This window comes from Gadus chalcogrammus, chromosome 15, assembly GCF_026213295.1.
Source record: "Gadus chalcogrammus isolate NIFS_2021 chromosome 15, NIFS_Gcha_1.0, whole genome shotgun sequence".
Taxonomy (NCBI): domain Eukaryota; kingdom Metazoa; phylum Chordata; class Actinopteri; order Gadiformes; family Gadidae; genus Gadus; species Gadus chalcogrammus.
Genome location: NC_079426.1, coordinates 10,485,475 through 10,511,595, shown reverse-complemented (window position 1 = coordinate 10,511,595; position 26,121 = coordinate 10,485,475). Strand labels below are relative to the sequence as shown.

Sequence of the window (26,121 nt, the reverse complement as noted above, 5' to 3'; positions counted from 1 at the left end):
TCGACACACTAAACCTCACTTCAATACCACGCCTTGCACTGTCAATGTACAACAGTGTCCCTCACAGAACAGGGACAATAGGATATTCTCCTCACAGCTTGTGGGGTGGGGGGGTGGGGGGGACATACAGATAGGTCTATCTGCGGTTCCACCCGAGCCGCTCAAATGCCACTTTTCGCAATAGTGGGGCTTACAGAAAATGGGACCTCCCGTAGAGTCGTAGCTCTGCACTGCCTGGCACTGTACTGGCATGGAGGCATGGATGGCTTGGATGTTCCCCATGCCAGTATGACGCCATTCTAACCTGAATAAAAACTCAACCGGGACTCTCCTCGGTCTCTTACTACTAGCGAATGACTGAAGGGACGCCTCGGGACGCGAAAACAGAAACTTCTCATGGCACTTCAAAAGACACTCCAAAACGTTTGTTTAGAGGCATACGTATAGATATATAGTCAAGGACAAAGACGTACACATAAAGGAAGAAAGACCGCGGTTGTACATGTGTTCACATACCATGGAGGGAGGGGGGACTGCGGCATTGATAATACTTTTCCCGCCCGAGTGAGCTTCAAATCGAGGGGTACGTTGTTTAGCGATCGAGCGTAACGAGATGAGAAATTGTGAGATATTGGACTAGCGTGTAATGGTCGCGCTGGATGGTTTAAATTACATTTTTTTCTTTTTCTTAAAACACGATGTTTCGGTTACCTGTACATTGGTGAAAAAGTAAGAAAAACCTGTAAACATATCAGTTGTGATAGTTTTCTGTTCTTTTTTTACAATGTGTGGGTAATATGAAGAGACGCACGATGACAACAGCCGAAAACATGGAATGTGTACCCTGCAGTAAAAAGGTTTTTTTTCTTTTACATAAGAACACAACAAAATTAAGGGTGTTCTCTGTCTTTTTAAGCATTGCTGAAAATAAATTCAAACCTGGCATTTTTATAAACCGTCCCATGCTTTCGTTTCATTCTCCTTTTCTATACCAAAGTCCTGTAAAAGGAAGGTTCAAATTGGGCTTTTTATACCAGTCGATTCTATGTATTCGAGCCATTGAAATGATATCAAATATTCATTTTTACTTATTGTTTTAGGCTAGCAAGTTATGCTATGGACAAACCCAATTATACATACATTTTATTCACATGTTTGTTTGTTTTTCTTCTATTTCTCTAAAGAAATCTATTTGCTACAAAATGTGACGATGATGTAATTACAGTTCAAGAGTTCACTTCAGGACAATGTGTTAAAGTTGCACCACACCCAATAGACGGACATTAAAGCTCAGATCGTTTAGTTAGAGAAAGAAATGCGGTCTATAAAATGGGTTGAACTTACACAACATAGTTATTATCACAACATTATGTTTTAACGTAATTTTTTTTTAACCTCATTCTAAAAATGCTGCCTTTTATTTTCTTTTACAAGCTATGAAGTAAAATATCTTGGCTAAGGGATCGCCGTTGTCAAATGCTTACTGCCTCCCCGTCACTTTTACTGCCTTTTCTTTTTCTGTGTGTTTATCCACTCACACGCTCACACACAAAAGCTCACACACCTCCAATGCTCTCCAGCCTGACTGTGACCTAATTTAGGTCAATTTCAGATTCAGTTTTTCAGATTTCCCATTTACAGGGTCGTTCCTGTTAGTTTTTAAGAAGACTCACTTGCAATATCCCCTTTCCCCTTCTCACTCTTGGATAAATCTTGTGATTTACCACGTCTTAGTAAAACGTTCATTCGCACGCATTCTTTCAAGTCGTAGGTACGCCACACTGAATGCTCACAATGATTATCAATCTGTTGAAGCAAAAGATATTTAGCTAGATCACACCATTGTGTTTCTACAAGCAGTAAGCAGACATGTTAGGCTGTTGGGTGAGGAACAGTGATCGTAATCTGGATTTTGTCAAAACTCAACTAAAAACCTGTAGTACTTACTTTGTTAGTTTTAGCATGTTACCAAGCAGATATTAATATCTTTTTTAACACAATGCTCTGATGCGCCGTCGAAATGAATGATGCCGTTGGAATCATTCGTTATTTTTCTTTAGCGCTTCTTTTTTAAAACTATGTATAAAAATAAGTACAAAATGACTATGCTCATGGATACAAAATAATCATGTCTATACGTTCTTTTTATAAATCCATTTGTAGTGAAGGTTACTAGTTCAGTAGCTCCAAGCCGAGGCCCCCCCGTCACGCCTCCTTTGCCCTACCCCTTCACCGCGATCACAGTGGAAATATGGATCTGACGAAGCCTTGCCATGTGCAACAAAGACACCAGCCTCTCATGCCACAACGGCAGTACGCGGAACACACACACACAACTCCAACTCTAAGCTCTCATTCGGAAGCCTCCACATTTTTTTTTCTCCCCAACTATGATTGAGCTGTTCGTATGTTAAGGTCGTGAATGCAGCAGGTTTGGGTTTTAGTGGCGAATGACATCTGGGTTGGCAACAGAGAACATCCAAGCTCTTTATTGCCTCTGTGCCAACCCTATGCCAGGCAGTGACTCTGATCAGAGGAGGGCCCATTAAAAAGCCCACTTTTATGCAATATGTGGCATTTTTACGACTCGCCGTTCGATTTTAAGAACAGACAAAAACATTCAGAGGATGTACAACTCTGCTGTTTTCCTGTTTAACGCCCCCGTTTCTGCTGTCAATGGAGGAGGTATGTTGATGCCCAAACTGGGCTGAACAGCTGCTTCTGACCATAACATAGCTCAATCCTAGTTGGGAGTAGTGTTTTCTTTTGTGGTGCGGATTATGCAACACATTGCGGTTGTCAATCTACTAGCGCTTTTGGATGGGTTAGAGGCTTGTTTCTTTTTGCCGTGGCTGCCACATTAGACCCTCGATCCAGCATGCGGTTCCCACATAGCCACACCTGCTCACACAGGCGGACAAGGGGAAAGGTGAGACAGCACTAGCCAGCGAAGAAGGGAAAAACGTGTTTTGTGACACTCAAACACACACACACACACACACAGGCACACACCCCGCACATTAACACACAGATGGCATGTACAAATGCCGGAAACATTGCTGAACCCATGAAGGGACACAGCTAGGTAAGAGTATGTGCCGTGCCTCTCATGTATTTTAGTTCAAGTTGATCAACTGCACTTATCGCTTTACAACAGCCGAGCTCTGGCACATGTCATGCGACACAGCGCTGGATGAGCCACAGCTAGCATGACGGCTAGCATAACGGCTAGCATGACGCTCCCAGGACAAGAGGGGATGGTGGTGGGGAGGGAGACGAGGAGTGGATGGGGGGTTGCGTTCTTCTTGGAGACAACACATTCCCAACAAACACTTTGCATTCAATTACATGAATTCCTGAACACGAATATATATTTTTTTGCTCAGTGGGGCTGAAAGGACGCTAGCAGGTGACGTAGCGTAGCGTCCAATGCGGCGCCACCACCTCCCGCCAACACCATCACCACTGCCCCACTAACACCAACAAACAAAGCCGTTTGTGAGCTGCCTCTTCATCTATCCAAGCCAATCATTTCTTCTCTTGACACTCTTCTGTTGATGTTATTTCCAAAGCTGGAGGGGTTGGTGGAGGGAAAGGGGGAGGTGGTGGTGGTAGTTGGGGTTGGTGGTCTGGTCAGATGAATTTTCATAATTTTTTTGGAGCAACTGAAAACAAAGGCGGACATAAGAGAAGCGAGACAGCGAGGAACCCCTCCGTTTGAAGAAGACTCGTTCTGGGATGGTGTTGGGTGGTGTTGGGGGGTATCTTCGGGTGATGGTGGGAAGAGCAACCTACTGCCGCAGCCCCGACTCCTCCTCCCCCTCTGAAGAGCGGGGGGTCCGGCAACACAAAGGAGGTGAACTATTGCAAAGAATTTCAGGAAGTACTCTTTTTTTTTTTGTTTGTTTCTTCTTCTCTCTCCTCAAAATTATTCCAAAAAAAGTGCTAGGGGGGGTGGAGGGGCTGTACAATCCTTCTTTCTGATTGTCGATATGTACATGTCTATGAACACATTAATAAATAAAAACAAATGTCAGAGAGCGTGAAAAGTTACATTAAAGGTAATACACAAAGAAGGTCCCTTCGAGGTGTGTGTGTTCCTCTTCCAAAATCTACTTCTGGAAGGTGAGTAAGGAGGCATGTCATCCATCGCAAACAACATCATCATCATCGTCATCATCGTCGTCACTGTCACCTTCGTCCTATCATTCCTTCATTCGTCAGTTCGTCTCCTGCAATCTCGGAAAAAGATTCTCTGGATTTTTTTCTCCCCAAGTCTTCAAAGAACCTGGTGTGCTTCAGCATTCGTCTTCAACTTCTCTGATTGGTGGAATCAGACTACTAGTGGATTTGTATTGGTTGACTTGGTTAGCCATGTGGGTGTTCATGGGCTTTATCTGAATGTTCCGTTGGTAGGCGTTCTCTGGTTCATCTGTAAACCATTTCTTTTCTGCGGAGGACAAGGCAGCACATGAAGGAGAAAAAGTAGAAGAAAAACAAGAGTTAGCGGAGCTTGAGTTAGTTTTGAATGTTTAACGTGAGCCATGGTGCTTAAGGGCTTTGCTCAGCGGGATTCTCAGACTCCTAACTGTTCTGCACCCTAGGTTTGGTTTAAATGGTAAAGTCAGTACTAAATCATGTAGGGTAAGACGTTATGTAATGTAAATGCATTGAAAAAACACAATTCTTTTGACAATCAACACTGTTGATCTGACTGATCTTTGCCCAGTTGAAGTTCTGTATGGTAGCCTACAATATGTGAGAATTTTGAACACAGAGTCTTGAGGTAGTAGTGTAGTAGTATTAGTGTATCCTAAAAACATAATAATTCAGGTTCAGAATCCAAGAACATATAGAATTGATTTTTTTGTTGACATAAACACATAAAGGGGAATTCTTATTAATTTATGTTTTTTCAGTTTATCCCAATAGCAAATAAAATACTCACTGAATTGACCATTTATGTAGTTGAGTATTTATTTTAAATAATTTACAATTATGTTTTTGCTAATATTAAAGTAAGAATTGGGAAATTACTATTGTAATTCCTTGCCTTTTGTGTGTGCCACAACTTCATTATAAGAATGCTGATATAGCATTAAAATCAATGGTATTTGTCCTTGATATGCACACACACACGCAAAGTTCTGCAAAGTGCTAGGCTGCTTCACTTTGTCTGTGGCCAAAAGCAAATGCAAAGTGCAGGGGCACCTTTCGACTTTTCTGCTGTTAGTAAACTAGTTCCTAGCAGCTGGTAGGAATTACTAATGCTCCTCCACATGCCCTTCCCTTACGGGGTGATATCTAATTCTAACGTGTAATAAAGTGTGGAGGGTTAGTCTGTGAATCTGAATGTGCATGTGATTTTGTATGTGTGTCTGTGTGTGTGAGTCTGTGCAGACGCATCTGTGTGGGTATGTGTGTGTGTGTGTGTGTATATACTCGTGAAAGTCTGAGTGTATGTGTATGCATGCGTGTGGGTGTATGAGTACACAGTGCTCGCATGTGTGTGTGTGTGTGTGTGTGTGTGAGTGTGTGCGCGTGGGTACTACCAAAACTGAATTTGTAAATGAACTAAGCAAGCATGCGTGTGTGCGCGAGTGCATGAGTGTGTAGGTCTGCACGCCCTGTATGTGTGCGTTTGCGCAGGCGCACGTGCGCGCGTGTGTGAATGTGCGCAGGGCATGCAGACTTGCGCGGGGCAGCCTCATTTGTGTGTATGGCGTGTGTCAGCAGGCTGAGGGCCGCGGGCCGACGCACAGCACCAGGGCCATTTGATGTGGGGAGCCCGGCCCCCGGCTGAGGCGAGGGAGTCTGCCACGCCGCCGTCTGGCAGCCGATACGCTCAGGTGGCCTCAAACCGGCATATCAGGCGCGCAGAAATGACATGCAGTGTACCTCTCAGACTCCTATCCCCCGTCTTTCATTTACACTTTCAATTCGCCACGCCTTCCCACTCCCCCACTTTCCCCCCACCAGCGAGGAGAGAGATGGTTTTGCGTGTTTGACGCTCTTAAAGTTCTGGGCGATTTCGCGAGCCCAACTTTGGCCGCAGCCCCAGCAACGCCTGTGACGATACAGCCCCGAGCGATGTGTCTGAGTGGGAAACGCGTGACCGGCTTGCACACCGTTGCGTGTGTGTGTGTGTGTGAGGTCTTGTGACGTGGGATCGTTTTGAAGTGTTTTTTTCGTTCCCGGTGGTGACGATAAGAGTGATAAGGCCCTGTAGCGCTGATCGTGTGAGACATGAGGACATCAAATACCATGTAATCTGATAGCATACAATAGGAAAAACATATACTGTGCCAGTGATTTTCGCATAGCATACATTAATAAGAAAGGATATGTGCAAACACACGGACCTCTCACACAATGCAAAAAAACATCTCCAGTGGAAATAACTTAAAGATAAAAAATGGGTGAATTTTTTTTATAAGTGAATATTAATTAAAAAAATTAGGGTCTTGGGGAGGAGGGTGAAATTGCAGTAAATTTCATCCAGAAAACTCAACGATTAATTGAAGATAAAAAAAAGCACAAACAAGTGTGGTCAACCACATGCAGAGTGGAGATGGTCGTGGGTAATAACAACAGCACACACTTTTGCTTTTTTTTGTTGATAAAAAAGCAAAATAAAAAATAAATCGAAATGAGGCGTGGTTTAACAGTGCATCTTAAACAACAAAAGAAATGATAAATCAAACCAAAAAAATAAATCAATCCCTCCCGTCATAACGATCTCCGTGGGGGACATAGTTATGAAGCGGGAGCCCTTGGCAGCGGTTGCTAAGTCATGCGGAATGGTTAACTTTGGCGTACCTTGGCCCATTCTACTCATCCTTGTTGCACTTCAGAGGGAGAGGTAAGTAATCTAACGTGAGTAAGTTGTATTAAGTCTTTACAAGGCATAATACACACAGGCGCATGCTATAGGGCTACCTGGTGCAGTGAAGGACACTGCCTCGGTCATAGCCCTACATCCTGTGTGTGACCTTATGTCTTTCCACAAACAAAGTATTTCCAAATATATATTTATATTGGTGTTTTTATAAAAAGGTGAGTACAGCTGTAACAAATCTGCATGCTTTTTAAATAGAATTGTGTTGATATCTTATTTTATCTTAATCCTTAAAAATAGAAAATAAGTAAGAGTTAAATTCTAAATCATTATTTATGCTGGCTGGTCATCAAGTGAGAAGCATGTTGCATGCATATTTCACCAAAATTATCTATTATTATCAAAAGATATATCTTAATTTCAGGATAAGGAGTTGATAATTAATCAATCACCTGAACACAGACTTCTATCAACATGCACATGCACTGAAGCAGAACATATGCACTGGGAACTACATAACACTAACACCACTAAATAATGGGGGAAATGGTGTTCGAACTACTCATAGTGTACGCGTGGTCAACAGGGCATCTTAACAAACGTAAGCAATGTCTGGTAGCGTACACACGACATCTTGATTATACAACTAACACTAAACAAGTGATGACACAGCGCATCCATGATCAAGTACCTAATCGCTATCGTGTTCTTGATCATGATTGCTAAGATAAACAAATATCAAAGCACAATACTTACAATGAACAGTGATTTGCTACTTTGATTCTATCGTAGTAGAACTTAAAATATCTAAATATAGGGTCTTACACAACAGAAAGCTATGTCTATTTATCATGTGTGTTTCTAGGGAATGTGAATAGATTGAGAACAAATTAAACCGTATTTCAATTCAACCGGTTTTAATGGCTGTCTAAGAGCTATCTAGTGGCAGGCTGTGAAAAGATTGGCTTTGGTTTAACTTAAGTATTAAAGAGGGAGTTAGGTCTTTAAGAGCGAGTTAACAAGTGTTATAAGACTATAAATGTGCCTCCTCATTCAGGCAGTTTATTGATCCGAAATGCCTGTTCAAATGGTTGCTGTGATGCAAGAATGGGGTCCACATGCAAATGATTATGGCAAAAAAACAACCCACAAACATGACAAGGTCACTGACCACAAATCACACAGGAAAAACACACACGCACAGTACCACATGTCAACACGTCGTTCTAAGCATCCTTCTGACAAACACACACACACATACACACGTACGAGACAAACACATGCATACGCACGGACACAAGCCAAATCAAACTGAGAGAGAGAACCATCAGTCTGATCGCGTAAACATGACATCTTGATAAAAATGAATACTAAATAACGCTATTACAATGCGAGGTAACATACTTTACAATAACGGTCAGACAAGTAATTTATACGCCTTTAGTTAATAATGAACTTATCATCAACAAAACACAAGTATACAATTATAGATAATTAACGAGTGCTACGGATAGATCAGCCGACCAGCCTACCCATTGGACTGTACCAACTGGTGGGCTGATCTATCCATCATACATCTGGTTTGACACTACCACGTGTGATGTCACTGGAGGGTCGTTTCGGACATTGCTTGTAATGGCTAATCAACATTGCTGTCTGGCTCTTTGACATAGAGCCAGACAGCTCTATGTCTGGCTCTATTTTTTGTTCATGAATAGTTCATCATTCACCAAAGGCTTAGAAATGGCTTAGAGATGACTGAACCTTATCAAGTGTTATAAAGTTGTTTCCAACACTATCAATGCTTACAACGCTAATAACACAAATAGAAAATGTTTACGCACTTCTGTTTGTCCCGCGCCTCCCGACTCTTGCTGCTCCGGTTCTGTCGACTGCTGGGGTTGGGGACGGAGTGGACGGAAGAGCTCTTTTTGCTGGAAGAATGGGAGGAATGGGAGGAGTGGGAGAGGCTGGCCCGGGACTGGCCCGCATTGTGGTCGAACTGCATGAGGCAGAAGATCAGGTCGGTGGGCACCAGCTCAAAGTCGTACGGCGGGTTGGTGATCACGTACCTGGGCAACACAAAGGGTGAGGGAGTTGAGTCGGACACGTTGATGATACAGCTATTTGTCATGCAGACACAGTTTGATTTAGCCTTCATGTCATTAAGAAGTAGCGAGGGATGGGGCATTGGGCTAAGGGATGCCTATAGATAAATTATGTAAATTGGGAATCGAACGCAGTACCTTTTGGCTGGGTGTCAAATACAAAAACCACAAAACTATCCATTCCTCGAGTTTGCCGTATTTTTTTTTTCCTCTTAGTCTATTTGTGATTGTTTTCCTGATTCACTGTTAACTAAGTTGTAAGGTGACTTAATGGTACCGCAGGTGCGCTATGAATGAAAGTTAAACAAATGTCAAGCCTGGAAAATAATGTCCATTGGGACACTGTACCGTTTCGTGCAACCGCTTGGTGAAGTCATATGAGCGTCCCTTAATCTGTAGATCCCAAAGCACAGCATGTTGTACGTCTTCAACGCTTTACAGAACAGGTCACCGTAGCAACCGCCATCCTGGGGAAGACATACAGAACAACAACAAGATAGCATCAGTGGCAGAATGGGTAGCTTGACGTCGTTAGACAATTAAAATGCTAATATTTAATATCTAGAAAATTTAAGTTTCAAGTTTCAAGTCAAACGTGAGCAAAAAACAACATGAACCAAACTAAGTATTAATCTTATCGAAACAATAACCTCACGAGAAAAGTAATCATTACAATTCATAAGTGGTTGGACGAGAGTTGGAGAGTTGGGATTATTCAGATCAGAACCAAATCAAACTTAAGTGAGGGAATCAACGAAACATGACCTCGAAAACACAAAAAGGAAGGCTTATAATTCCAATATCAAAGATTAGATAACAACGCTAAAGATGCTACCAATGAAATCTAATCCAAGACCAGTGGAGGCCTCCGGACACACAGTGGGGTCATGGTGTCCTCATCTCTTACCCCCAGGTCGGCGAAGGGCCCGTCGTAGAGGGCCAGCTGGGCCACGCGACAGCGGTCGCGGTTGGCCAGAGTCTGCGGGGTGCTGTAGCCCCCCTGTAGGGCGTTCTCCTCCGCCAGCAGGGCCTCCAGCTCAGGGGTGGCCCCGCCCGTCACCAGGGTACGGATCAACGTCAGGATGTTGTCGTTGAAGTACGTCTGAGGGAGGGGAGGAAGGGGTGAGGGAGGGAGAGGGAGGGATGTAGAGGAAGGAGGAAGGGGGCAAGGAGAGTGGGGAAGGACAGAAGGAGTGGGAGGGGTGGAATGGTTGGAGGGAGGGAGGGAGGGAGGAAGGGAGGGAAGGAGGGAGGGATGGAGGGAAGGAGAGAGGGAAGGAGGGAGAGAAGGAGGGAAGGTGGGAGGGAGGGAGAGAGGGTGGGAGGGAGGGAGGGAAGGAGGGAGGGACAGAGGGAAGGTGGGAGGGAGGGAGGGAGGGAGGGAGGGAGGGAGGGAAGGAGGGAGGGAGTGAGCGAGGGAGTAGTCAATGTCATCAGAGTGCCAAATTCAGATGGGCAGATGTGGAAAAATGCTACGATTGGTTTCTTCCTATCTAATCTGCGACTGTTTGAATTGTGTCCAACCCGTATCTCACGACTGGCAGGCTACAGGAGGAGACATTTAAAGACATTTCAGGCGCAATACTTTTCCAAGGTTATTTCCTTATCACATCGCAACGTCTCAATTCATCGTCGGTGATAACCTTCCCACGACTGCGGCCCTCCGCTGCTGATAATTCACAGGAAAACGTGAGCCACCCAACGGTGTGATATTCCAGTATTAATACAAAAAAACAGAAAAACAAGTGAACAAGTGGCCCAATAAACCCCACCATTTCTATTCTCTTTGAACCAGAGATCCGCCAGCCGTCTGAGCGTGTCAGACCACCCCCTCACCCCCCTCACCCCCCTCAAGCGCCCATCAGGGGCTGTTTTTTTTCTTTTCTTCATGTGTCTCTTTGTGGAGACAGGCCATGTCACTCAATGGAGGCCAGCCTCAGAGTAGACCAGCTCCTCTCTCTGTCTCTCACACTCTCTAGCTCTCTCTCCCCCTTCTCCACCCCCCCCCCCCCCCCCCCCCCCCCGCCGCCCTCTCCCGGGCCCCGGGGCCCCCTCTGACAGCCCTGCGGAGCCCTGATGATGGATGAGCACTGTCCATTAGCGGCCCTCACCTCTGACCAGCGGCAGACTAGCCAGCTGACGCCTGCTGCTCCGCGGAGCCGGCCTCCCTACACACCACCCCTGCTAACCCCTCTCACTTGCCGAGAGAGAGAGACACACGCACGGGGAATAAAGCCATCATCACCGCCTCGACCACCACTACCCCCAACAGCAGCAGCAGTAGCAGCAGCAGCAGCAGAACCACCACTACCACTCCCCAAAGGGGAAGCACGCGATTGGTCAGGTCGGCAGAGCGAATGAGAGCGGTGAATGAAAGCAGAGCAAAAGGCAGGTGTGTTTTTATATTTTTTTATTTCTCGTTTTCTTTTTCCTATTCTTTTTTTTCATTTTTTTTTACTACAGAGATGACGGAAGGTGACGGGAGATGAAAAGGCTTCTCTTTGCCCCGGTGATGGCCCTGCTTGTATCGTATCCGCAATTAAAACCCCAACCTTAGTGCTTAGCTTGTTAAAGGACCTAATAAGAAAGTGAAAGTGGAATTCATGACACTTAAAATGAGGAGCGCTGGCGGGAGTTTGTGCTTTGATGTGGCGGCGGGGGCTGTCGCCGGTGGAAGGGGCTGATCAACGTGGCGTTTCATTTAAACACCTCCGAGGAGACCAGGAGCCATGTGTCTAATGATCTGACTCGCTGTGTGAACTCCTTCCCTGCCCCTTTTTTTTACTGGCGCTGTGGAAACGCACGCACACATCAAGAGCTGGATGGCTGTTGGCGTCACGAGCTGTTAAAAAAGGTTGATATGTCGGAGGGGGGGAAGTGGCTTTAAAGTGCACATGTCGTCTATCTCTGAGGGGGAATGTTTCTGAATAAAAAGATTATACTTTAAATACGCTCTGGAGCGAGTTCAATTCTCGGGTTCCGTCGATTGCTTTCATAGGATATTAAGTATGGATGCCTGGTACTTTTGACCTAAATAATACATACAATCAAAATGGGCCCTTCTTGATACACATGGTCAAAATGGGCCCATGTGTGTTCATATTTGTATTAATATATACAGGATCTTTGAGTTGTACGAAATAAAATACTGTTCATTAGTATAACAGTAATGTGCTTCTTCAACTACTACTTCTATAACTATGAATGTATAATATTAGCAGATAGTTAGTGGAATAATACTATTTCACAAGGTTTCTGCCTTATTTCATTGGGGGTTAATTGGTTTAGGGGTGTCGCTGTGTAGTAGCTGAGATAAAGGACTCGATACATATACGTTATCGGGGGTCTGGGGGCGGGTGTCGTTCCGAGGCGTCAATCGGGGGGTACACAACGCAGAGTGATGGGTGCCAGGGGGATGGGGGGGGCTACTCACTGCGCTCATGAGGGAGTCGAGCACGCTGACGGCGAAGGCGGTGCCGCAGGCGAAGGGCTGCGTGAGGTACAGCTCCGTGTCGGGGTCGTCGTCGTCGTCTTGGTCCAGGAACTGAACGTTGGAGTCGTTCACTGGCACACAGGAAGGGGGACGAGGTGAGTTACACACACATAGAGGGAGACCCCCACGCAGAACGCAGAACGCAGAACGCACACACACAAACACACACACACACACACACACCGGGGAGGAAAGCCGGCACTCCATGAAACAGGCGTTTCATTGGTTGATCGTCGATCATCAGAAGGATGATTCGAAGCTTAAAGAGATGCACACTCACATTTAATCTAAAAAATACTATATTATGCATAAAGATATATACATATATAGTATCACATTCAATCTGATATCTTTTCTGTCGAAAAGAGTTATGATCCGGATAGTGATTTTTCAATGCTAAACTTCGACAGTAAATCATGATGCAAAGTGCATTAGATGAGTATGAATAAAACTACTGATATCCAATCTATTGATATTGAAGCGGTTTTATCATATTTTATTAATACAATTATATCATTCCTTAATAAATATTAAATTTATTATTATTATTAATGTTAATAATGAACTGATTAAAGACTTGATCACTGTTTCCTTAATCAGCATAATTAATTACCAACATTCCATGTCACCTTATAAACAGAGAGCATAGATCTGAATTCATGCACTTTTTTGTGTCATGAATAGTCACTCCGAATTGATGACATCTTGCGCATACCGTAAAACAAAAAACATGCATTAGTTCTCCATGATAGATGTGTTTGTGGGCACATCATCACTATTTTGAGATAAGCATCTCTCGATATTTACCTGTGCCCTGAAATACAAATGAATGAATAAACCAGGTAATAATACAATAAAACATTCAAATCAAAACACTGATTAATCAAACCGTGGTGTTAAGGTTAGAGTGCAAAAGGTGTGAGACTTGAACGCATGACAAAAACAACACAATGTTGTTGTACCTTCAGAGTGTGGCACACCAAACTTAATAAAATAATGATGAAATCAAATGCCACTCAAAAACTTTTTGGCAAACATAATCATGTGATCACAGTGTTGGCCTTGAATGAAATTAATATCAGTGGCAAAAATGTTTTTTAACGCGCAAATCTTTGTGTGTTTGTCTCCTGCAAAATCCCTGCCAATCAGGTCTGGAGGAGAAAAACAAACAACAACCACAACAACTGCGAAAAAAGAAAAGAAAAAAAAGAATCCAAATAAAACAGCATAAACCAGGTTTTGATCTTGGAAGTTATGTTCCTCTCATATATTCCTCTAATCATTCTCCCCAGCTTTCCTGCCCTGACGAACCGGGAGACGTGTCAGTCAACAGCGAGGAGGAGGCTGAGGCTAATGTGCTGTAGCCAGAGGAAGAGGAGGAGAAGGTGGAGGTGGTGGTGGAGGAGGAGGAGCTGGAGGTGGTGGAGGAGGAGGTGAAGGAGGAATAGAAAGAGGTGGAGGTGGTGGAGGAGGAGGTGAAGGAGGAATAGAAGGAGGTGGAGGTGGTGGAGGAGGAGGTGAAGGAGGAATAGAAGGAGGTGGAGGTGGTGGAGGAGGAGGGGAAGGAGGAATAGAAGGAGGTGGAGGTGGTGGAGGAGGAGGAGCTGGAGGTGGTGGAGGAGGAGGTGAAGGAGGAATAGAAAGAGGTGGAGGTGGTGGAGGAGGAGGGGAAGGAGGAATAGATGGAGTTGGTGGTGGAGGAGGAGGAGTTGAAGGAGGTGGAGGAGAAGTTGGAGAAGGTGGACTCGGATGCAAATGGGCTTTGGTCATAGGAGGAGGAGAAGGAGGTGGAGGGGGTGGAGGAGGAAAAGAAGGAGGCGGAAGAGAAGATGGAGACGGAGGAGTCTGATGCAAATGTGAAGTGGACAGATGAGTGGGAGAAGGAGGTGGAGGGGGTGGAGGAGATGAAGAAGGAATAGAAGGAGGTGGAGGAGAGGGAGGAGCCTCATTCAAATGTGCTGGGGTCATAGGAGGAGGAGAAGGAGGTGGAGGTGGTGGAGGAGGAGTTGAAGGACGAATAGAAGGAGGTGGAGGAGAAGTTGGAGAAGGGGGCGGAGGTGGAGGAGAAGGTGGAGAACGAAGAGTCTGATGCAAATGTGATGTGGACAGATGAGGGGGAGAAGGAGGTGGAGGTGGTGCCGGAGGAGGAGTTGAAGGAGGAAGATAAGGAGGTGGAGGGGATGTGGGGGCTGGAGGGGGAGGAGAAGGGTGGAGAAGGAGGAGTCTGATGCAAATGTATTGTGGCCAGGGGAAAAAGGTGAAGAAGGAGGTGGAGAAGGAGGTGGCTGATGCAAATGTAAAAAAGTAAGAGGTGAAGGAGGAGAAGGAGGACGAGGTGAAGGAGGTGGTGGTGGTTGGACTAGGTGGTGGTGGTGGACGAGGTGGTGGTGGAAGAAGTGAGTGAGTCCATGGTGAAACAGCCACAGCTCTCACAGACTGCATGGATGATCAAAAGCCCCGGGTAGTGAGCGAGCACTGAGAAGTAGGCGTGTGTTCAAAGTGTTCAGATGGGGGGGGGGGCGGCAGCAACCGTGGGGTTGGGGTGGTGGTGGCGCTCGACTGCATCCAGATGAATCGAGACAACAAGCCGGTGAGAGAACGGCGGAGAGAAAGGGAGGGATCCAACGATCTAATGGATGATTGGGCCTCGTTCACCGAGCACCCATCTTGGATCTAAACGCTAGCTGGGTCAGGGAACCGGACTTGGAACAAAAATATAAAACCGAATGCGGAATTACCCACCCAGCTAGCATTTAGAACCAATAGGAGGCTTTCATTCAGGTCTTCTAAAGTTCTATAAAGGAGATAAAGCTGCCATCTTGGTATTCCATGACCAAAAATACAACAACCAAGTAACCTCGTATTACAATGGGGGAAAAGGCATCAAGATGGTGGCTTTGAACGTGCTTGATATCAATTGAAACTACTTCCTATATGAAACCAAAATGGCTGCTGGTTGAACGAGGCCCATGAAAGCAGCATTACGGAGGACGAGGAGCTGGTGGAGGACGAGGGGGTGTTAGACAAGAAAGCGCGGCTTACCCAGCTCCGTTATCATGTGTATGTTGAGTCCACATTTTGCTTCCTGACTCAATGAAATCAATGGCTGGAGTTTGCCAGGTTTAGCTAATGGCAATGAAGCAAGGCAGGAAACAGGAGGGAGGGGCCCAGGAAGGAAAGGGTTGGGGTGGGGGCGTTTGGAGGAGGAGGGAGGCATAGGGAAGAAATGGCGTGGTTATTTGAAACAAAAAAAGCGGGCGGGGGGGGAGATAAGCTATTCAACTCTGTCTGAGGGCACTCAAGGCTGTCCGTGTTTTCAGCAAGAACAATGTGGTGGATTATACTGCGTGTGGTGGGTTTAGAAGCCATTGCTGTCAGCGAGCAGCGCCGCTAAAGAGAACAATAACATAGTTCACGGTGGGAGGCGGAGAAGGGAATAAAGTGAGGTGTTATCATCCCCCTACCCACGCACACACGCGAGTGTGTTCGTTACGCATAGCGCAAAAAAAATTGACCAAGCAAACCTAGGCGTGAACGGGGTAATGTTCAGTTTTGATTTCAACGGGAATAGATTTGGTAGGCTTGGCCACCCGAGCTGTAAACACGGAGGTACAAAGTGTGGTTCCGCTGAGATCTGAGAGCCACAGCGGGCACGTCTCTCCTCTGCATATTATTCCCTCTCTTCCGTGCCTTGTGGGTGGTACACAACTGTGTCGGCAACCAGCGATGCAAATTCTCCCCCACCAACAGGCAAACACGACTTGTACGAGACAAGTTTTCCCGAGTGATGCGCGATTTCCGAGTGCTGGGCTAGCTAGTCGTGAATCGACGCCAGTAGTTGAGTCTAGTTTGGCGTGATTGTATGATAAACTGGTCAGGGAGGTCTCTACACAGTAGGTAATGTTACAAATAACCCCCCTGATACAAATAACATTAGGGAGTCTCTAATGCTCGCTCGCTCTCTCTCTCTCTCTCTCTCTCTCTCTCTCTCTCTCTCTCTCTCTCTCTCTCTCTCTCTCTCTCCTCTATCTCTCTCTCTCTCTCTCTCTCTCTCTCTCTCTCTCTCTCTCTCTCTCTCTCTCTCTCTCTCTCTCTCTCTCTCTCTCTCTCTCTCTCTCCTCCTCCTCCCCCTCTCTCCCACGCTCCACTGCTCTCTAATTGGGGCAGGGGAGATAGAGTAGGCAGTCTCCAGTGTTTTAGTACAGCCCTCAGAGATCTAAAAGTTTCATGAGTCCTGCGTTCCCACTGGGACTACAACCACTGCCATTGTTATTAATAAATGGGCCTATTTTGCAACCCTGGCATTTTTCTCCCATTTTCCTCTTCTCTAACACTCTACCGCTTCTTCTCGCATCTTTTCTCTGCCTCCCTCGTCCTCTCCATCAGGACGGGTTTGTCCTGTGCATTAGCGAACAAATTGCAGACGCCGATCTGCTTTAGTGGTGAAAACGCCTGACAGAGACGTCCAGGTTAACGCACACTGTCCTAAGTGCTATGGTCTTGTCAAAACCGCCACGCCGCAGATAAAAGCATCCAGGCATTCGCCTCTGACTCATAAAAAAAACAGCAACAAAGCCAGGAAGGGAATCTCTTTAGAGTTGGTAGAGAAAGAGGAGATTGGGGGGGGGGGGGGGGGGGGGGGAAGTATTAGCAACGAATACCATGAATTTGGTCTTCAGGCAGCACAGCGTTGAGATATTTACTTGAGGGCTATGTGTACGTGTCGATAATGGACGCTGGTCGATATTTATTTTGTGTTTTTTGATATAGTGGAGGTTCTGTGGTGTGGGTTGGTGCAGTGCTGAGGGCGGAGCGAGGCATTACCTAGCTCTGTGATGATGGGGATGTTGGCTCCGGTGGTGACGGAGGCCTGGCGGACGAGGCCATGTACTGGACTGCTGTCTGGAGATAACCGGTCCATTCCGGGAGGCGTGAAACCTGGAGAAGGGTGCACAGAGGGAATGGTTACAGATTAACAAGAGTGGGTACTACTACTGTGTAACTATTCTACTACTTTACTTTACGGGTGTAGGGTAGTGTAGTCTGGGGTTTGTTTGACTCAAAGATAGGGTTCTGGGTTTAAACCTCAATGTCCACATTGTACCTAGGCATTCCCTAACCCCTCCCTGATCCTTAATGGCATGTATACCAGAAAAACCTTGGATAAAATAGATGTCTACATTTTGAAAGCAATGGATCAACATAAGCGCGGGGGGATACAACAAGATGCACTACTAGCTGAAACATTCTCCTTTGCTCTGGTGAAGGACCGAGATGGGGTACACAGGTGAAAATAGCATGGGGGGGGGGGGGGCATTGGTTAACTGCAGTGATATGCCACTCTATTCAGAAGAGGGCACGTCAATGCCATTACCCATAGTGCATGTTGTTTTACGCAGCGGTGAGTTGTTGATGTGTGTGCTTTCTGTGTCATTCAAAAAGTGCAGATTGACAGAAAAATAGAAGGGGGGGAGTGGGGGGGGGAAGGCAACACTTTAGACCGGGGACAGAATGGATATTGTGCTTTTAACGGTCAGCCGGAACATTTTTAGCATCCAAAGCTCTTCAACCGGGGGAAGATATGAATTTTATATGTGGTTCATTTTGTAACCATTAAGTTGACGAAGTGGATCCTTCGGAAAAAAACCTCTCATCTGAACATCGCGTGGTTCGGAAACACAGGAGTATGTGACAGCGGCATGAATTCACATGACTTCACATTTTTGCATTTCCTCCTAGTGACAAGTAAACACCTTAAAACTGTAATGCTACAATGCATAATGCATCACCACTGTTTTGACATCCATCATTTAGTGCTGACGACGGCAAAAACGCCAGCTTATACCTGCTACGACTCCCGCAGACATAATGCAGGAAATATATTCAGGTCACAAAGTTTTGGAAAGCTTGTGAATGAGTTGTGTGTGCCTGTGTGTGTGTGCCTGTGTGTGTGTGTGTGTGTGTGTGTGTGTGTGTGTGTGTGTGTGTGTGTGTGTGTGTGTGTGTGTGTGTGTGTGTGTGTGTGTGTGTGTGTGTGTGTGTGTGTGTGTGTGTGTGCGTGAGTGCGTATCGCTACAAACACTACCAGAGACACTCGTAATACCAAAGGCGTCCCCCAAGTCCTCGGCATCAGGCAATCCCCAAAAGAAGGTTCACCACGAGGCCGTAAGCCTGCGTAATAACGCGCAACGCCACAACATAACTAACTGTCGCAACCAGTCAAGTGTGACGCTCACTAAAGTAAACCAGGAAACACACGTTTACCCGTTTACCAACAACATCGTCAGAGCTGGCGAGCCCACAAAAATAACCTTGTTTACTCTTTCCGGGGAGTGACAGACGGTGTTGGTTCCTAGCTGTAACGACATCCCTTCTCTTTTCTTATGGTTGCATATGGGGATGCCAAAACATGTTTTTGGCATCCCCATATGTTTGCTGGTTTTCCGAATGTTTTTTTTGGAAATACATGGTGAATTTATTTTTGGCAGTTGATTACATAAAAAAGCTGATCATGCTGGGACAATATTAACATGTTAATGCTAGACATGCGTATATGTTTTTATGTTTGGCAAAGACTTCCATTAAATTGTGTATAAATATGTCTAGTGTTTACTGGAAACAATTGACCTCTCAACTTGGTCTCACACACTAAAATTAAACTGTCTCCATAATTGAACACATTGAACATCGCAATCTCTGTATATTTTACAACGATTCAGTTATTTCTATTATCAATAATTTTATGTTCTCATTTTGACAAAAAAGAAAATCCTTGAAATAAAAAAATAACCTGCACAATTTCCAACAACAAATTCACTGTCAAATACACACGACGACCCATCATATTTACTTGCCGCCAAAAAACGGGGTATGGATGTCTAGGCCCCATCAGCTGCAGCTGAACAGGAGCGGGTATAGCCAGAGACAGAGAGCTGGTCTCCCTCCACCACTATGTAAAGCTGACAGGTTTATCTGAGATCTGGGTTACACATGCCCTGCTCTAAACCCCCCGGGCACAGCTTTGCTCTGCGGCTGACTACATGCTAGCGAAACCGTGAGAAGCGCTCCCTTAGGAAGCCACGTGTTTACTTATTCATTTGCACCTTCTTGTTTTAAATTCAACCGCCCCGCCGTCTCCATGTTATCATCTCTGAGTGGTAGGACTCCCCAAAGCAATACCTATGATACACTGTGTATGTGTGTGTGTGTGTGTGTGTGTGTGTGTGTGTGTGTGTGTGTGTGTGTGTGTGTGTGTGTGTGTGTGTGTGTGTGTGTGTGTGTGTGTGCCTTTGTGTTTGTTTGTGGTTGTACGTGCATGTGTGCAAATGTGTGCGTGTCCTTGTTCATTCATGTGTGTGTCTGTGTGTTTGTATATTCACGTGTGCATATGTGTGTGTGTGAGTCCTTGTTTATATGTGTGTGTCCTCGTTCATTCGTATGTGTGTGTGCGTGTCTCTGTGTTCGTCTGCGTGACCATGTGTCTGCCATATGTTTGTGCGCGGCAATACACACCTGTGAATGTGTCAGACGCACGCGAGCGAACGTGCGCGTATGTGCGCGTTCGTGCGCGTACGTGCGCGGCACACATTCCACAGTGCAATATTTATCACTGCAACCGACGGTTGATGTAAGACCCAATCATTGACAACAATAGGCTCCATCCATCCAGTGTGGGAGGGGGACCCAGGGAGCCTAGCGGTCCGTCATCACGCGAGCCGCGCACTGGTCCCCGGAGCGGCATTGTGTTCTCAGATTTACCCCTGCTTACTGGGCCGGGGTGCCATTGCTATAGACAGCGCATCACTCACACCTGGCTGGGTGGAGAATAAAAAATAACCACTGCTGGTGTTGTTGTTTTTTGGTGCTGGAGGGGTTCGAGAGGAGAGGAGAGGCGAGGAGAGAGGGGTATGGAGCAGAGGAGATACACCCTCGGCTGATAGGCCTGTTTTATTTGTTTTTGTTTGCCACCGTTACCGCGTTTGGTATTAAACTGTTTATTTTGGCGCGACGGAGAAGTGTGGAGAAAGCGCTGGTTGTTGGGACGGTTGCGAGTGTTTACGTGTTTACGTGTGTGTCTGCTTGACTGTTTTAGGGTGTGTGCTCGCAGCTATGTGTGTCTATGTGTGTGGGGTACGTATATTCCGATGTGTGCGTGTACACAAGTGCTTGTGCGTGTCCGGTAGTGGGGACTGTATGGGTAAGTCTATTCATTTGTGTAAATAAGTGTGCACATGAGTGTTCTCGTGTTCCAACGTTTCTACACATAAGCGTGTGTATTTGTATGTATATACTGTACGCGTCAGTGTGTGTCTGCGTGTGCGCCAGTGTCACCCCGTCTCCTTATGCACATCCGTCCCTGCCTGTGTGTGTGTGTGTGTGTGATCGTGTGTGCCTTGCGTGTGTGAGAGTGTTTTGCTGTGACTAACGAGCAGCAGCTGACTCGGCGTGCGTGGTGATTTGTGCTTGCTGCTTAATGATGATGAAGGCTGATGGGACGCCAGGCTGCGTGTGTTCGTCTCCGAACATCAACAATCTGTTCCAGACCATTCCGCCAGACACCAGGTCCACGGGGTGGGGTGGGGGAGGGGGGGAGGGGAGGGGGGACGATGTCATTAAACGGCCCGGTCCCGTTGATTACATCATTAAAAAGTGTTATTGTGGCGGAGGAGGATCTGCGCATGGTGTGTGTGTGTGTGTGTGTGCGTGTGAATTACTGAAGGACATGGCTGGAATAATCCATAAATGATGTTGGAAGAAAAACTTTAATGTGGCGTTTCAGATGAAGCTGTCACCGCCCAGTGTTGCGTTTGGCTGTTTCTGTGTGTGTGTGTGTGTGTGTGTGTGTGTGTGTGTGTGTGTGTGTGTGTGTGTGTGTGTGTGTGTGTGTGTGTGTGTGTGTGTGTGTGTGTGTGTGTGTGTGTGTGTGTGTGTGTGTGTGTGCGTGTGTTTGTGTTTCTGTGTATCCATGTGTATGTGTGTGTGTCTGTAAAAATAAAGCTGTTCGAGTTGAGAGATAACATCGGTTAACTGCCAGGGATTTTAAATTAAACATACGTGATAGACTACCACTTGACATGTTGACATATCCATCCCACTGTTCCGTTCTTCTTCCTGGTCTCTCAGGCCCATCCTCGCCACCCCCTTTTCCCATCTATGAGTTCAATCTTCTCCCAGTCTGACACGACCCTGTCCTCTCTAGGGGAAACCAGCTCTGAGTCCTGTTCAGGCAGCAGCCGTGAGCACCTGTTTCTGAATCCTTGCTGGATGAGAGTTCCCCTAAATGCATAAAGTGGTTTTACGGTAGAGTAGTATGTAGTTCATTGAATGACCTTTAGGTGGTTCACGCTACTAGCATGTAGTTCCTCTAACGGCCTATAGGTTGTTCACGGTAGAGAGTAGCACGCAGTACCTCAAATTGGGTTTATGTGGTTCACGGAAGATAATTACATGTAGTTCCTCTAGTACCCTATAGGGGATTCACGGTAGAGACTAAAATGTAGTTCCTCTAATGGCATAAAGGGGGATTGGGGTTGTTGGATACACAAGATGCGCTGCCATTCTAAATTGTCGGGAAGAAATGTGAATCTTTCAATTCAAAGCCTACGAGGGGGAGGTGGTTCTTACCCTGGGAATTTGCCTGCAAGACCCCGATACTGTCATCAAACTGCATAGACTTTATGTTGAGCGACGCCAGGATGCACTCTTTGTCCTGCAGCGAGACGTCGTCAATGTTGTTCTGATTGGCCGACAGTATGACACACATGTCGCAGAGGTTGATGTTGACAGCTCGTAAATCAGCCCGGCTCAGTGGAGTACCCTTCAGGAGGCAGAGAGAACGAGACAGAGAGAGAGGGAGAGAGAGAGACAGAAGGACAGAGAGAGAGAGAGAGAGAGAGAGAGAGAGAGAGAGAGAGAGAGAGAGAGAGAGAGAGAGAGACGGTGGAAGAAGAGAGCAAGAGAGAAAGGGAGAGAGAAAGAGAGAAGAAGGAAGAAGCAGAGGAATACAGGGGGAAGAAATAAAAATGTGTCACAAAGAGAAAATGCAAAAAAAATTAGAACTCATCAAAAAGAAGAACCAAAAACAAACCCGAAAACACAACAAAATAACAGCCAAGCTGGGTGGAGGGTGGAGAGAAAAACTAGTTTAAGAGCAAGAGGCGGAGTGGAGCTCTGGGAAATTAGTTAACAAGTATTCCAGTGCGGAGGCGATGACATTCGGCTGATGTAACAGGCCGTGGGGTGGTAGGGGGGGGACGCAGACTAATCTAAAGGCTAGCTTGCGCTGAAGGCGGTGTTTGGGCTTCTCCTCTGTGATCATCAGTCAAGCCAGGCCTAACAAGCTCTAAAGGCAGCCCGCCACCGCGTCCACAGCTGGCACTGGGGCTGCAGCCCACTGGAACCCCCGCCTGGGCTTTTATTTATCCTCAGAGCATGGAGGGAGAGGGACCGATCACAGAAACCGATCGTTCAGCCCGAAATAATTTGTGATCGAATCAAAGTGACAGCCGACGACGGTTCGACTCACGGAACTCATCGGGATTACAATGTGCACGCAAACTCCGAAATGTCAACGCACAGTAGTCAGTTTACAGCACTCCTTGTAGAAGAGCAGAATGTTTCTGTGTCATTCACTGTTCAGCGCTTAGCCTTACACCAGTCATCAACACCACCCTCCATCCATGCGAGAGAAATAAAAAACACTTCAGAAATCTGAATCTGAATCAGAAACAGTTAAAGCTAGGGTAGGCAATTCATCTTAGAAGTGATATTTTGGGATAAAGTATATTCCAAATACAAAAGAATATTAAGCAACTGTACAAAGGTGTTAAAAGGTTGGTTGGTAAGATTTAACAGATACTATTCAGCTATCAATTGATAGAAATACTGTCAGCTATGAAAATGCTGTGTGAGAATATTTGTTTCTTTTGGGAGGTTTAGTTTCAAAATCTTGCTTTCTGCCGTTCGTTTTTTTACAACTCTCAAACCCTGCTCCAGCACTTTTAAGTGAACCTTAAATTAAAACGTAAACCTTTAAAAAAAACATAAAGGAACCAAGAAACGCAATATATGTCCCGATGTAAACTCACGGGCAATATGGAGACCTTGGGGAAGTTGTGTAAGGTCTCCCACTCCCTGCGCAGGTAGTCCAGTGAGCCCACAAACACGATGGGCTTGAGCTCGTGATAGTGAAAGTTGCTGGCTCTCAGAGGCATCACCAGGTTTCGCAGCCCCACCAAAGCGGACGTGACATCTCCAAATATACAGACCACTACATGACCGCTCAGGACCGTCATCGACGCCTCGCTCCGGGTCTGCGGCGAGAGAGAGACAAAGAGAGACACAGGGGGACAGGGGGGAGAGAGAGAGAAAAACACAATAAAACATAGTGAGAAATGTCGTGTGGGCTTGAAATGTTGGGAGGAAGAGGAGAGATAAAATAAAAAGATTAATGCGATTTAAAACAAGAGTTGTACAGGTTTATAGTTGAATAGTTCATGGCTATTCAGTCGTACTGAATAGTATGCTGGACTAAATGCAATGTATCTCAAATGTATAGTTGGTTAACCAAGCAACCAATTGTACACTCCACTATACATTGTGAACGTACATTTAAGAATGTACTCAGTAATACTAAGTGAGGAAATCAGAAATGAAGAAAGAGATCCGAGCTTTAGCAGATTTTAACCATTTGCTACAAAGATGCAGTTTGTGAGATATTGCATGCATATATCTCTGGAATGCAGCAATGCATACAGAAGAAAAATAAAGCAATGTTGTGTATGGCTCTCAAGGGTTTTGTAAGGTGCTGCACCACTATTACTGATATCCAATATCTTTGAAAATCAACACATGGATTTCTGTCCAACACTAAAAAGAATAAAATCCCTTTCAAGTCAAATCAAGTTTTGTTAATAAAACATTACACCAGTGTGATCTTCCAGCACTATCAAAGTTACATTTTATCTTTCCAAATGGGAATGTTGCTAATTACACCTTCACAAACTTCTCTTCTCATCTATCTCAGCAACACAAACACGCGCACACACACTGTTATTTTCCTTGAAGCACACACACATACACAACTCCCACACCCAAACAGGCCCTTTAAGCTCCCTTCTCAAATCCCAAACACATGCCTTGAAGTGTAGCAGTAATTATTCGCTGCACAGAGTATATATAAAAAAAAAAAAAAAAAGCATTCCCACTCACCTTGAAACAACGGCGAAGCAATGAGAGAAAGTGTCAGTACATATTAGTTATCGATTGTTTAACGTTATTGATCGGAACCAGGGAAGGACCTTAGATCTTAGCGACCCTCCCCCCCTGCTCAGGGCTGCCGTTGGCCATGATCTGATTATATTATCTCTCTGTCTGACCCAGTGTATCTATGTATGTACGCGTGTTATAGAAATCAAAGTCTAAACCTCAAGCTTCTTATTTAAATTTTGAGTATCTTTTGACAGGGACCGTGCACATCGATTACGTTGCTGGAAAACATGCCAGAGTTGTGCCTAATGTCGATCATCTGCTGGGCAGGCAGTTAGCAGGGCAGTGGAGTCCCTGGGGCAGGCAGCTAGCACAGCTAAGTAAGTGCCACCGCCGCCACACACACTCACCAGGATGACCTTCTCGATCTCCTTGGAGGGGCACCAGTGGAACATGCCCGTGGAGTCGTACTTCTTCACGCTCATGTCCATGTTCTCGATCTGCTCGTTCCCGGGGATGAGCAGCGGGTCGTGTCTGCTGTGGGAAAAGGTGCGATGAAGGACGTTAGAAAACGCAAAAAGTGTTTATCAAAACACTAAGTGTTAATGAGTGGGGCAGTCGCAACCCATGAGGAAACGCTTTTATCAAAAGTAAATCACTGTGATTTCAGATAGACGTCATTAAGGAGACGGTACGTGACATCATGTTGCTATAATGACTACAAGTTGGGATGCAGACACTGTGGGATCAACCGTGTATCTTTCAGCTTGGGGGCAAAAACCCTAGCCACTACTTGCTTGATGGAAGAATTAGGGAAGGCACTAAGCCCGTTATCATTTAGCCCGTTTCTTCATGCGCATCTGGTTCTGTTTAACTAATGGTTATTGTACGTTCCCATTCAAAAGCAACTCATACTGATTCCCTCCCCACTTTCCCCTCATTGTTTATAAATTGTCCACTGGGGTGTAAACGGTTGATGTCAGTAGGGTGGTCAGGTGAAGGGGTGCCAGGTGTCAGTGTGTGTGGGGGAGTGGTTGGCAGAGAGACTAGCAAGGCTTGTGAGCGGGCGCTACATATCACCAGAATGATATGACAACTACCAGGGCACCAATTACCAGCTTTTTACCAGCTCTTCTCCCCGAGGCCTGACGCCACGCGTCTCCAACAGTAAAGAGGCTCCGACAAGCTCGTACTTTAAATATTTCAGGAATTTGTCCAATCACATTTCGGTTTTTCGCCCCCCAACGGCGGGTCATTAATGATTCAACAGCGCGTCACAACCAAACGGGCTAATCTTCCGCATCGGGCTGTTGAGTTTGATCTGTTCGTACACTGACCGAAAAATTGAAGAGAAATAGAACTTACCCTGCCACAACTGTCTTAGAGAGTCTCCTGTGGTTTGCGTTTATTCTACAAGACTACAGAACTCCCCACAGAGTTAGTTTTTGGCAAGGCGACAGAAAAGCTAAAACTTT

General features: G+C 45.8%; 1 protein-coding gene across 1 annotated transcript in view; it reads right to left on the bottom strand.

The window, feature by feature from the left end:
* Window positions 1-3,909: 3,909 nt before the first annotated feature.
* kcnma1a (potassium large conductance calcium-activated channel, subfamily M, alpha member 1a) overlaps window positions 3,910-26,121 on the bottom strand; it is a 163,331-nt gene continuing 141,119 nt past the window's right edge. Inside the window, exons 22-31 of the mRNA XM_056610202.1 lie at window positions 25,057-25,183; window positions 23,527-23,751; window positions 22,064-22,256; window positions 17,264-17,377; window positions 12,380-12,510; window positions 9,854-10,048; window positions 9,295-9,413; window positions 8,683-8,910; window positions 6,820-6,848; window positions 3,910-4,450 (exon numbers count right to left, since the gene is read on the bottom strand). Coding sequence (XP_056466177.1) covers window positions 4,299-4,450; window positions 6,820-6,848; window positions 8,683-8,910; window positions 9,295-9,413; window positions 9,854-10,048; window positions 12,380-12,510; window positions 17,264-17,377; window positions 22,064-22,256; window positions 23,527-23,751; window positions 25,057-25,183 — 1,513 coding nt within the window. The 3' untranslated portion in view covers window positions 3,910-4,298. The remainder of the gene's footprint in view (window positions 4,451-6,819; window positions 6,849-8,682; window positions 8,911-9,294; window positions 9,414-9,853; window positions 10,049-12,379; window positions 12,511-17,263; window positions 17,378-22,063; window positions 22,257-23,526; window positions 23,752-25,056; window positions 25,184-26,121) is intronic.